The 13,647-nt window shown below is 40.1% G+C and overlaps 1 protein-coding gene across 1 annotated transcript in view; it reads left to right on the top strand.

Annotated features, from left to right (window-relative positions):
• LOC130696314 (netrin receptor UNC5C-like) overlaps positions 1 to 13,647 on the top strand; it is a 56,753-nt gene that overhangs the window by 2,220 nt on the left and 40,886 nt on the right. The window contains exon 2 of the mRNA XM_057519399.2: positions 1,036 to 1,119. Coding sequence (XP_057375382.2) covers positions 1,036 to 1,119 — 84 coding nt within the window. The remainder of the gene's footprint in view (positions 1 to 1,035; positions 1,120 to 13,647) is intronic.

The raw sequence follows: 13,647 nt of genomic DNA, 5'->3' as shown, positions 1-13,647 counted from the left end.
CATTCATCATTCAATTTTTGGAGGATTCTCTATCATACTAAAGCGATTGAATACCTTGCTAAATATTTCGTTAATTTAAAGAGGAAAATCAATTAAATTTTGCTCCCCATTATACGATGAAACAGCAGAAAAAGATCTGTTTGTTGTTACGTTCCTATTGAGTCCGGAAGAGCGTTGACGTTTGAAAGCCGGCTGACCACGTTTTGTAACGAATTTACTACGTCCCGCACAAAACCATCTGATAGTTACAAAAGTAAAATAATGTCAGGCACCTGGTGGCAACAGTTGCAGACAATTCGATGCTTCCCCACTTTCATTTGTTTATTCATCTGCTACGCTGAGTCACAAGCCGTAACTTTTTTTTATCCCGGTCACACTTGATTGTTATCTCTATGGATTGTCCATCAACTGTTTGATAGCCAATCGAGAAGAGTCGCGTGTCGTTGGAATTTTTGTCATTAAGTCGAACGGCTGTCAAATATTGACGAGTGTTTATGACACGTCAGATGGGGCTTCCTGATACACACAGCTGTATTATTAGACTGCAAACACTTTTGTGCCTTCCGTTGAAACTTTCAAGTTCAGTAACTGTTTACAATATTTGTAAGACAATCGCATGACTTTGTAAAAAAAAAAACTGCCTTTTTATGTGCCCAGTTTACCTTTCTAAACGAGGAGAAACATGTCGCAAATAATTGCGTCGTAAATAGCCACATCCGTCAACATCGCAATTTTTCTCCCCTTTGTTCCCACACCACTGTCTTGTGTTTTACCCCTAATTCGGCCTTGGCGATTGGCACGTTGTAACTACCATGACGCGAATTGATCATTCGTTCTTGTTGCTTTCGTGAGTGAGGTGTTCTTGAATACATTTGTGAGTTTTTTTTTTTGTTTACTGTGAGTTTCATCAACAGCAAAAATTGTAGTGAACAAACACGTACAAACATAAAATGTGGTAAATAACAAACTTCTTGTGCTTTTAGTTTTTTTTAGTTCATAGTAAGAGTAATTGTAATCAATTATTTTATCGTATAGTCATTGGCGCCATTTTTCTCCGGGGATCGACGGATGACTCATCGCTACAGAAAGCTGCTGCTGGTGACAGGAGGCATAAACAAGGTAGGAAACTTTTTTACTTGAATTTCTGATGTTTGTATTGCCATTTTCAACTCGAGGCGACCATTTTTTGAGAACAGGGGGTCCGTTTGAGTTCGGTACGTTTTTCTTCGACTATATTTGATTTGGAAATACTGTCCCTTTCTCTTTGTTACCTGTAAGAATTTGAAGATTAGTTTGAAATTTGAGGGGAAAAAAACGAATTTGAGTAGCAGGTACGAACCTGTTTTCCAGCTAGGCTTTCCATTAAAAAATTTTCCTCCTAATTTTAAATGGGGAATTTTTTATTGACATGTCCAAATGACGGTCTTCTTCTGAGACATACGTGGGCTTTTAGTGTTTAAAGCCAATGTATGTCAGCGCTCTTATATCATATCGGTTGGTTGGCGGTGAGAGTTTCCGTAGGTGACCATCAAAAGACTTTAATGCATCGAGCGCAGCTGGGCAGAGAGAACAAGAGGCAAGGACGTGGCCTTTCTTGGTCATTGCTGCATGTCCTCACGGGAGGTAAACTCGAACCAAAGATAAACTTTGAATCTGTTGTAGATTTTTTCCTTTTTTTTTGTGTCATTCTTTGAATAATGACAGCCACTAACTAATCCAGTTATGTGGCTTAATTTCGATATTTAACGACGTTCACCTTATCACTATAGAACCTTTTCGAGAAGGACTTGTATCATTTTTTGAAGCTTATCTCCTTTATTCTTCCGATATCCCGCCTTTGTTTCTGTTTTCGGTTTTCCAATGTCCCCGTCAGTCATTAGGTTTTTTCTTCAGTCGTGGTAGATTGAGTCTCTACATCTTGCCATGAGAATATCAAACAGATAGCCTCATGGTCTTTTTGTAGTTGGTGTACAGCCATTTTTGTAAACAAAAGAATCTTGAGAATTTTACAATCTCCTGTTGGTTTTCGACTGGATGAATTCCACTGTATGTTGCCTTTGCACGGATATAGTACCTGTCCATTACCGCACCCTCCCATTTTACAAGAAGGGACAACACGAAATTCGCATTAAAATTTGAGATAGAGATAAGTCAAAATGATCTTGAGGCCTTTTTTCTCGGTTTCAAGATTATTAAATTTGAAATGCCGTTTAGTAGAGTGAGAAGGACGTTGTTGTTTGCTTCGTTGTTGCCAAGTTTTCATAGACTGTAGTTAATCTTTTTGTTTTCTTTAAAACTTGCTGATGGCTATCGCCAGTCACCACTACCTCTCTTTGCGTTTTGGCTTTTTTTTGGCTTCTGTTAGAGTTTCTCATCCCCTGTTTTTGAATGGATTCGTGATGGTGCCCGTAGTCATCAGACAGTCACTTTCCAGTGGTGGCGTTAACATCCGCATGTCGTATAGAAATCAAGTTCAAAAAGAGAAGGATGGATACATTGAGGATAGGAAGTAAAAAGGGCAAAGACAAAGGAAGAAGAAGAGTGGGATAGTGCGGAGCTAGTAGAGGGGGTGCCTCCTGTCTACCATATATCCGTCCTGGCGTCTTGTCAATAAAAACAAAAAGAGGCCGGTCTTCTGGTGGAAGATGTTTGGAAGAAGAAGAATCAAAACGAGTAGACAAGAAAATGTAGGAAAAGCTTTTAAGAGCAAGCGATGCTCGGGCAAGTTATAGGGGGTTCCATACGTATGGTTGTCCTCTGCTGTTGCTGATAGCCATCTTGCCCAATTCTGGAACGCTCACAAGTCTTCTTTTTTTTCTTCTTCTTCCATCCATCCAGGCATGCACTCATCCATCTCTTATGTACATTTTCCTGCATCTGTGGCCTTTAGTGCTTTCCACTTTCAACGCAAAGACTTTTACAACCGTACGAAAAAGGGGAAAACAAAAATTTTTGGATGACATTGGTCACCTCAACTTGCGAGCAGCGCAGTTCATTTTTTTTTCTCCCCTTTTTTGTGCGTTTTTTTTTTGTTTCGTTTTCGGAGATTAGGTTTTTTTTTCTTTTCTTTTTGAATCTATTAAACCGCTAAATCTAATCAGCTTTTCCCATCAGGGCTCACTACATAAACACAGGGAAGGCCACACCTAATATTTTATTCAAATTTTCATTAGAAAGCGGAATGGTTGTCAGCGGAGAATCAGACGTTTGTTCGTTTTGTTTTAAAGATTCGTCGTTTAATATGTGTTTCGCTTGCAATCCCATGACAACAAGAGATGCATTGATAGAAAGCAAAACTCGTTTAGTGAATATCCTTCCCATTACGGCCATTTTATTCCAGAACGAAACAGTAATCAAATAGTCCCACTGTAACGAACCAATTGTCGTGATGTTTAGCCAATCGTGAGATTTGTGGAAATGTGAGTCACATACCAACATTTCCGAAGAGTTGAATAGCCACGTGCCGTTTTACCTGTACCATTTTTTTTTCTGTGTTCTTGCATGAAAACAACATTGAAATCAGGAACAAGTTTTCACTTGGTCCCATCACTTCAAATCACTCGCTAGAGTTAAAACGCAGACGTTTTAGGCTTTTTGTTTTTATGCCCTTTTATCCTTTGATACAGACTCATTTGAATTTCTCATTGGTGAAAGAAGATGGTGTCTCTGTTTTTGAGGAGCATCACATGGCCAAAGTAAATGAGGTAAATAAGGGAGGCTGTACGGCAAAGAATTGTCACCGGATCTCAATTCAACTTTTACGCCAGCGTGTTCTAACGTTTGTTACGGATGACCTTGTTTTGCTTTTCCCTCAATTACTTAACCCAACATTAGGTGCTCTTTTAGTTATGATTTATGCAGGCAGCTGGCAATTTCTTCCTCTGGAATTTCTTTGCAGTATGGCATAACGTGATCCTTTTAAGGTTCACCGAATTTCATCTTATGGGGTTTTATTTTGATTTTTTCACTCTTCTTTTATTTGCCATCTTGTCGTGGTGCTTCCACTACTTGACATTATGTTTCGGTGTTACTTTGAGTGGAACATCTCGCAATCTCTGGTACGCTACCACTTTTACTACTGAAATGAAAGTGAATGGCAAACACGTGCATTTTTCATTTTTTCCTTTAGTCTTTTTCTTTTTGAACATTCCGTATTCAGGCGTATTTCCGGAACCATTTACTGTCACTCTCTTTTATGTAAGAGAATAGTTTTTTTCCGATTTTTGAAAATGTTTTGCGTGCGTCAGCACAACATAACGTTCCTACTAGACATTTTTTGCTGTCTGATAGTTCATGTGTACCCGGCGTACGTTTTGATATATCGATCGTGTTTGCATACGAATGTCTGTTCATTTTACGGTTGGTCGCCTTTGTTAATGAATTTATTCGTATCGACAATCTCTGTCGCCACCATCAGTTGGCTTCGTTTTGATTTTATATTACATACTTTTTTGCGTCTCAGTTATTTAGAAATTAGCTGATGCATAAGGGACGTCAATGAGACAAAAGAGAATAGGCGAAACATTTAAAAGCGAAAGGATATGTGCATGAGTGTGTATTCGTCAATCTGGCAATGAAAGCTGGACCATCTTTTACTCTTTGATGGCCCATCTTTGAATGTCAAGAAACAGAGAGAAAGAATGGTCGCAACAAAAGAGCAACTGGAGCGTGAACGTAAAATATTGGACCAGAAAGGGTTTGTCTCTTCGCTGTAGAGACGGCAATCATGTAAACGTATGGTACTGATGAAAAGGCGACTCTTCTCTTTCTTCGTGCGCGCATCACGCACTGACGAGTACCCAACACAATGGACCAAACACACGGACACATAAAAGGCTTTGCATCTGCATGAATGGATGGCATCGTCCTTCATTCTATTCATCCCGTTGTCCCTCTAGTTCTGTTGTCCTTGATTCTAATTTTTTCTCTTTTGTCCATTACAAGAAAGTTCTGAATAACTAAGAAATAAAAAGAAACGAAATAAAAAAGCAGAAGACAAGGGAAACAAACTATCGTGCATCTTAATGCACCACGTTGAAAAAGAGAATTTTGAAAGAAAAAAATAAAATATGTACGTAATCGACTGATTGGAGAGCTCAAAGAGGTACATGACTTTGAACTTGACTTTGTATCAGTTCCGATAGCAATTGAAGTGCGCTCTAAAAAGGAGAGGATAGGAAAGCTGCGCATCGACCAAGCTCTATGTCCGGTACCGGTCTTCCTTTTTGTCGGAAGAGTGCGACTTGAATCGGGAAAACTCGCTGGAATTAAAATGTCTTAAAAGGGTCGATTTGACTGGACGAGAAATAAAAAGGAAGAAAAGACGTTGAAACCGTTCAAGCTGGGCGATATCAACAAGCGATCAATCAATGACTGCGCACGGGTACGGCTAGACTTTAGAAAGAAAGGAAGTGGATGTTAGGCTCTGTGTTTTTTTGTTTTTTTTTTTTGTGGAGGGGTGGGGGATTTAAAATTCAAAATTGTGGTCGAACGAAATAGGGACTGTATGCTAGTCACGTGTTCCAGCATCTTCAATCAGAAAATCTAAAAACTAAAGTGACAACTCTTTGCGTTTTCACTTAGTTTCTTATTTTTAAAACTGTAGAAAATCAGAATAATTTTCCTTGTCAGACTACAGTGAGTTTCTCACCTTAAAGAACTCAGAAATCCTAAAAGTTAAATTTTTCTTCGGGGTCTTGAATTTGTTCTCGCCGTAATGTTCATTAACTTATTCTTTCCTGTTGCAAAAGCGTTTGGATCTGTTTCGAATTCCGTCCGGCTCAGTGTTGATCATTTCTGGTCCAGTTGCGCTTTCTCTTGTGGTTTGCCTTTTTTTCCTAGCGTGATCTGAATAATCTCCATCCCGTGAAACGATCAATCTGTAGTGTCCGTCTCGATCTGGTTAGTTGCTGGCGATTCGTTGATCGTCGTAAGATGTACCCAAAAAAAAAAGACAAATGATATTGCTCACGTCATTGTTTCGCGAAACAGAGATCCATCATATGCTGTGCGTTTTTTTTTCCTGGACCCACATCAACAAAACTCGATCGATTATATCACTGCGCCTTGTCCCCTTTCGGTCGTTCAACCCCCCCCCCCCCCAAATTTGTGAGTTTCAAATCATTTTTCAAAGGTGTTGGGGCCTGTCAGGAGCTGTAAGTCGTTTGAGAAAATAGTGTTGCACACGCTCAAGAGCGAAAGGTAAAGAAGCAGGGCTTTTCTTGACGATGCTTCATGTCAATGTTAAATTTTCAACCAGTGATGGCGAAAGAAGCCATGGGCAACTCACCACAGAAACTCGTTAATTTTGATTATTCTTTATTTTATTTTTTTTTTTAGAAGAAAAAATGAGATAGTTTACTAGTATATCTGTTTTGAATTTTCTCGATTCTGTGGCCCAATTGACGGCTTCCAATTAAAGGTGAGCCAAGGGCTAAATGCATCTTGCCTCTAGCGCGTGTTACAATGAAATATTTCGTCGAATACTCGGCATTCAGCAGCCAAAATCTCTTGGCATGAACACCGAACTATCGGCACCGTCAAACGAACCATCCAACAAAAGTCACTTTAAAGTTGGCTGGTTCATTAAGGTGCATTCATCTAGAAAGATTCTGGACTTTTACTTTTTCGATTAAAATTTCTGCCAATCACCAGTTGATTTCGGTATGTCCCGTCATTGCTTCTAGTTGCCCTAACTCCAAGGCAAACAAGCGTCGTTTAATTACTTGGTCATTTGGCTAAGCTGATGAGCGTGTATCACGGGCGTGGTTTGACTTTCAACTAAAATAATGATCCTACGGTAGACTAGATAATCTCATCACAAACATCAGGCTAGGGATCAGGCATTTGACCACTTCCTTATTGCGAGTCCTCACCAGTCTCGTCTTAATTTCCGATAAGGATCGTAGACTTGGTTGCCAAAAGGGTGGGATTTGATTTTTATCGTAGGAAAGGGAACGTATGGAGTTGTGGCGAAAATGTTTGTTGGTTTATTATTCCAAAGTCCGAAAAAGAAACTTGAGAAAGATCGACAGAGTTTCCGGTTTTGAGAAGTTGATGCAATCTCATTTTTCCTCTGTTTATTATGAACGTTGTTGTTGTTGTTTACTTCATCTTGATGGCAGTCTCATTGTTTTTATGTCCCATGGTGGGAAAATCCAAAAGAAATTGCGGTACATGCCGGCGTTCTTTTGTCTTTGCGTCCTTTTTGTTTTTACTAGGGTCACCTGAGCCGCGTCTCTTTCATTACTCACCGGATGAATGTCATGTTCATAAGAGCTTCATTTTCTAGAATTCAGCTGATGGCGTTTTTTGTCATTTCTTCTTGCCAAGACATTCATTGAGGATAATAAAAGGGAATAAAGACGTAAATGAGGGAAGGGCGTGCCTTTCTTGTAATGCTCCGTGTGTTTGCGGATGGACGATTGTTGGTTTCAAATTCGGCGACAGCAGGTCATTGTAAAGAGAAAGCGAAATAATAAGAGGAGAGCAAACAAAAATGGGGTGGAGGTCTATTGGTGCAGCCATGTTGAAATGAATATTCGCTCCTCGAGAAATGATTAAAAAAATTTTAGATTTGAAAATCCCCACCAACCCCCCAACTCTGCAATACAAGAATAGTGAAAGGGTAAGAGAGGGAGGGCAAACAATAAGCGAAAGGAGTGGTTCAAACAACTTACATTGAGCCCCAGCTGATGACAGAAAATGAAAATTGGGGATGAACGAAAAAAAATGGCCAGGTTATTCATACAGTCCTTTTTCGTCCATAGTTTGGTGGTCATGGACATGTTTTACTTAAAGCTTTCGATGCAGTTTAGCTCTCCCTTTAACAAAAATTGTTCTTACGCTGAATTACATGGGCCTGGGAGGTTGCGACGCCCACCGTCAACGACCAACGTCTTTCGTGTTTCTTTTTTTTTTTCTTTTTTTTTTTTTTCTTGACTGTGAGCGGTGGAAATCACCTCGATGCCCCCATGCCAGACAGTTTGCCCTTCCCGACGATTTTCTCCTCCTTGCACAGACGGGCGGGCAGAAAAACCGAGAAAATGTTTACGGCGACGTTTATCGTCATCTTTTCTGAGTGGGGGAGTTTTTCAAGAAAAAAAAAAATGAAAAGAATTTTTGTTCCATGGCCGAAACAAAAGTCCACAGAAATTGTCGACTTTTGTTGTTACTTTTCCCCAAGATCTTCCGAAATGGATTTTTAATGACAGGCCGGCTGCTTTTTTCTTGTAGTTTTGCGTCACCTAAATGCACATGACGGGGAAAAAAAGATTTCTTGTCGTCTTTCAACGCGAGGAAGGGAGGCGTGAATACATCATCACTCCTCCGTTTAAAGTTCAAATTCAATACAACAAGGAAAAGGAGTTGGACCCTTGTTGTCGGATCCATCGTCTTTTCACGATCGGGAACAAAGGCAGATTTCCTTACAGTTTATCGCTGCCACCAGCAGCCAATATTCATGCAACACGCGATTTGCATATGCAAATGAAAGCAAAGATGGCTCAGGTGGATACGTCAAACTCGCATTCCAGACGAGAACAGATTTGTTTTCACTTTCTTCTGTTTGTTTTTTTACCTATAGAAAAACCAACAAATGCTACAGTCTGAGCTGTTTTTGTGATAAAAGAAAAGTAGATGGCAAGTGATTGAATGTTGATTGACTCGATGGGTGGTTTGTTGGTTTGGGCGTCCCTTTTAGAAAGATAAAAAAAAAAGAGAACAAACATTTTTTCACTTGTTGTGTAACATCTTTTTGGCGTTTATGTTGAAGTTGTCGTCGTTTCTCGTCTTGGGTTCTGGCGATAAACACACAGAACAAACCCAACAACCCAAACTGAACGTGTAAACAGAGACGATCACAACAAACAACCACAGAAGTTGTTTTCTTTTTCTTGTTTTGTTCCAAGCTGATTTGAATGATTATTAAATTCATTTTTCCACATGTAATTCCTTCAGCCACCATTTTATTTTTTGTTTTCTTGTTGTTAAAGAACAACAAAACATTTTTCTTTTTCAACCAACAAACGTGTCTCTGTGAATGTTGCGTGCTACCTCACCTATACTGGAGGTCTGTTTGTTCATTACAAATGCAAATCGATGGAAATCAGTCAATCAGCCGGAGATTTGTGTTTGGAAAAAGACAATCAGAATGCATGGAGAATACAGGAATTTTATTTTCTTTTTGTATTGCTTTTTTCAAATTAAAGAAATTTGAAAAGGCAATTGGGAACAGGCAAAGAAAGTAGTTTTAATCCAATCAGTTTTTACTCGAGTTGTATGCGAGAAATTGGAGGCCCCTTTCCTTTTTTGATTGTACGTCATTTGAATGATTCAATAGAAATGTGCCGTAACAAGATGAAAAGGAAATGTGTAGGCTTTTCTAACCACAAGGAAATCAAGCGATGAGTTTTGAACATAACGGACCACCAACTTCTTTCTATCGAGCTCATCTGTGATGACGCAGATAAAACGGGGTCGTGAGTATCGACTAATTAAACATTGCCGCCCTTATCGTCTGCCATTGGGTAGCAATCGGCTTCGCCTCTGACGCCATTGAGTTTTTTAATCGGTGGACAATGACGAGGTAAAATGATCACATTTACATCGTGATTTCAGCCGACGACCTGATTCCTAGCGTATGGTAAACAGGACGGAACTCTTCTTTTTTTCGTGTTGACTGAGGAGGAAAGGCATGGTCGGTAACAGATCTTCTTTCCTTCGGCACAATCGCACCAGATGTTTTGAATAGTTATCCAAACTTGTTGTATTTATTTTTTCAATAACGTGCGTGTTTAAACAACAACACAACAAGGCACACAACGCACCCCCGCATCTTTTCAGGGCGAAACAACGGCAGGTCAAGGGGCAAATCAAAAGATCGGGTTACTTTCCACTATTTTGCTCGCCTCAACCCAATCCCTGTGTTTAGAGCCACGGGTATGCAAGAAGATTTCGTCCCATTCTTTCTCTTGAAACGCATAATCAGGTCTGTTAGATTTTGATTGCAGCCGCCATACTCCGCCCCCCTACAGATGGCGCCGGGGCGTCTACCACGATTTTTTTTTCCATTTTAATTCTTCGAAGAAAATGAAAAATTTCCTCAACCAAATCACAGGCTGGCAGGGATTTCCATCCCCACCGAAAGAAATGAAATCCCTCAACCACCAACACGTAGCCCCCGCGCGTTTTCTTTAGGGGGCTAGGGGGTAGATACGCTGAAGGGAGAAGAGCTCAAGAGAATCGGAATGTTAATGAACCTGCTGGTTTTTTCTTCTTTATTCTACCCTTCCCGTGTGGGGGCATTGAGAGACGATGAGACCCCCTCGACCCTTCTCGGTTACTAGTTCGTGACAAACAATCGTATCCCGCGGCCTTTCCTTCTAAAATTCTATCTGCGCCGTAGTCGAAACCATAAACGTGACTAAAAGTTAAGTTGCAAGCGGAGATTTTAATATTTGATACGTTTGGCACAAGTTCAACAGGCGGGAAAGGTGGGCGGTGTGAAATGTCGTTTTTGAATACATTTACACGACGATTGCACGGTCCTTAAACGAAAATCGCGATTATTCCGCTTTGGATATGCTCGAGCTTATTGATGTCGTTATGTGGAACGAAATAGATCACGTAGACCGGCTTGTCGCTTAGCAATTACACTGAAACTTGATTTTTCTTTTAAAGAAATGTTTTGTCTTACTTAAAAAAAAAGTCATAAACTCCACTCGCAAATCAGTTTGGATCCCGGTCACGAGGTCTGACTTCAGTTGGGCATACGCATTTCACGTTTTCCTACAATAGCCACTCGTACAGCCAGCAGAAAAGGAAGTAGTTAAATGTCGGTGAAGGAACTGCTTACACTTTATACATGCAACGAATCCTCTTGTTCGACACAAAGATAAATGTTTCTTTATTGAGTTTCTTCTTTTTTTTTTGCTTATTTATCATTATGTATTTATTTTGATTCCTCTTGCGCCCACTTTCTTTTTCTATTTTTGAATGCGGGCCTTTGGGTCTGCAGCAGCCGTTTCACAGTGCCGTTGCATTTTCTTGTTTTTTTTTCTGGTTGTCTATCGATCAGTCGATCAAAGTCGACGCGTATCGTAATTGAAGTCATGGATCAACGTCGCCATCCTCTACTTGCCTGCCCATTTGTTTTTCTTGTTGTTCTTCTGTCGAATCGAACCGCAACAATTGTAAGACGTCGCAACGGGTCTTCATTGTCGTTTCATTTGCCGGCGTAGGCAAATGATAGGAAATAAATACTCGAGTGCTTTCCGGCTTTTCTATCCGTAAGACGCGGATGGGAAAAAGAAAACTTATTTTTCATTCTGATGATAATTTTTCTTTTACCCTGAAGCAAAGATAGACAGCAAAAAGTGCCCGACACTTGTGAAATCGATTGCCAGCTGGGAGACGGGTGTAAAACGCTATAAATTGCCCCTAGTCAGGTGATCCTTCACTGGAATGTTATGCGACTTGCGTGTACAAGAAACTGATCTCAAGTCTCGCAATCGCTCGCAGATGCAAATGCAAAATGGAATAAATTATTTGTATTCATTTTGTGTTTCGTTGCAAGAAACGTAATGCTATGACGCTGTAGTTTCCTTCTGTGTACTGCTTGACACAAGTTGATAGGAGTTGGTTAGATGCCAAAGAGCGGATGACGATAGACCATCCATTTAGAAAAGAGATGCTGAATCAGCTTTTTAAATTCAGCATCTCGCGCGAATTACAGGTTGTCATCTTTTTTTATTTTCCCCGCAGTTTCAATATAATTTCAATAGATGCCATTAAATGTTTAACGGCCACAAAATACTTTTTCCACGAATTCCTTTCGTTCCGCAATGAGGGGTCGGCTCAATAAATTTTTGTGTATGTCATTCGATAGATGGGAAGGGTTTCCTTTTTTTCCGTTTGTTATTCAGAGAAACCTTGCTTCATCAAAGACAGATTTTCGTTACGCACAGTCACATTTGTTGTTGTCGCAGTTAGCGAGTCGTGTGGGGAAACCGAGTACGACACCGGAGATGTGACATGCAAATGAAGAGCCACGCAGTCTGCCACACGAAAATGGGGTTGCCGGTGTGTATTACCAGTTCTTTTAAAAGTTTAAAGAATCCCTTATCGCTCTTTTGCGTCCCTCTCCAACTGGCGTTTTCGAGTGCTGGCTCCGAAACACTTGAAGCAGCTCAAATTTCACTTGTTTGACATTCGAAAACTAGTTTTCATCTCTCTCGTCATTTTCCACGTTACGTTGGTCGTTCCATTACTTGTCTCTTTTTTTTTTTTTTTTTTTTTTGTTGGCTACTTTCGCTAATCGCTACCATCCAGCGTCACCCCCCTTTCCTCAACTGGTACTGGTTGCAAAACATTGCATCGTGTTACGTTAACATTCCCTTAAATTAGACGACAGATAAAAAGAAACATGCGCAGTCATACATCCGTCAAATTGGCAGGCGAGTTAACGTGAGAAATCAGGACCAGGTCGCTGTTTATTGAAATGTCTCTTTCTTGAATGAGGTCAAAGGTTGTTCCAGTCTGCTGGACCTTTTCATCGCGGGGGTCCCCACGCTCATTTCTACACCGAGCTTAGCAGTTCCTCATCGCACTTGCCTTTTTTTATTCTTCCCCCTTCGACTTTTTTTTTGCCGTTGATTGATCGATGGATCGCCTGCTCCAGCTCCTCGTTTTCTTTCCGTGTATCTTAGTAGTTGAAAAAAAAAAAAAAAAAAAAAAATTTCACCGAATAGATGAGGGATGAAACGTAAAATTTTCGGCTTATTCATCCGTTTGACACACATAATTAAACTTTGATCTTTTGTTGCTATCCAAGATCTACTTGAATCGTTTTGAATAACTTAAAAGAGAGAATCCTATCATTTCGATTGATGTTTTAAAAAGAAAAACTTGTCGATCTTTGACATTTGAATTTGGAAGCGCCCTTTTGATTAACCATCTGATTTGAATTCGTGATGGTTCAACCCTCTGCTTCCCAAAATGACGATGCTGAAATTTTTCAAAGAATTGATTAAGTCGATGATGATGGATTGCTGCCTGTGCGGACGAAGCAACACGGGTTGGGAAAAATAACTTAATGTGCGGATTCATCTAGCAGCAGCGCTGCCCTTTCACATGTCCTGGGAAACGAACGAAAGAGACCCCCTGCTGACGGGCTTGTTTCTACGCAAACACAACAAAAACGAGCGGTGCGTAAGACAAAAGAAAGAAGACAAGAGAAAATACGAAAATGGGGTAGACACAGTCATTTTGGTATTTGTTTTAACGTCCACTTAAATGGCTCGCTCCGTGTGCCTTAAGGAACAAAGGAAGAATGTTTTATTTTCTTTAAATTTCAAAGCCGAGACTAGTAACATACTGTCTTGAGAGGCAGCAATTTGCGAGCAAACCAATTATAGATATGTGAATACGAATGTTGCGTAATGAATTGGGGGTACCTTGTATGGTCAACTGGATTGGAAAATTAACTCGAAAAGCGCTCTGTCTAAGGTTAATTTTTCAAAAATTAGAACATACTGTAACTATGTATTTTATAATTTGGCAGGACCTTCAATTCAAATTCTAAACTAAATGTGGCGTCTCCCGCTACGCAAAACAGGCAATCAGCGTAAATTGAGTAGATTCTTTTCA

Source organism: Daphnia carinata, chromosome 10, assembly GCF_022539665.2.
Source record: "Daphnia carinata strain CSIRO-1 chromosome 10, CSIRO_AGI_Dcar_HiC_V3, whole genome shotgun sequence".
NCBI classification, from domain to species: Eukaryota; Metazoa; Arthropoda; class Branchiopoda; order Diplostraca; family Daphniidae; genus Daphnia; species Daphnia carinata.
The sequence above is the reverse complement of the archived record's forward strand: the minus strand, read 5'-3'. Positions and strand labels throughout refer to the sequence as shown.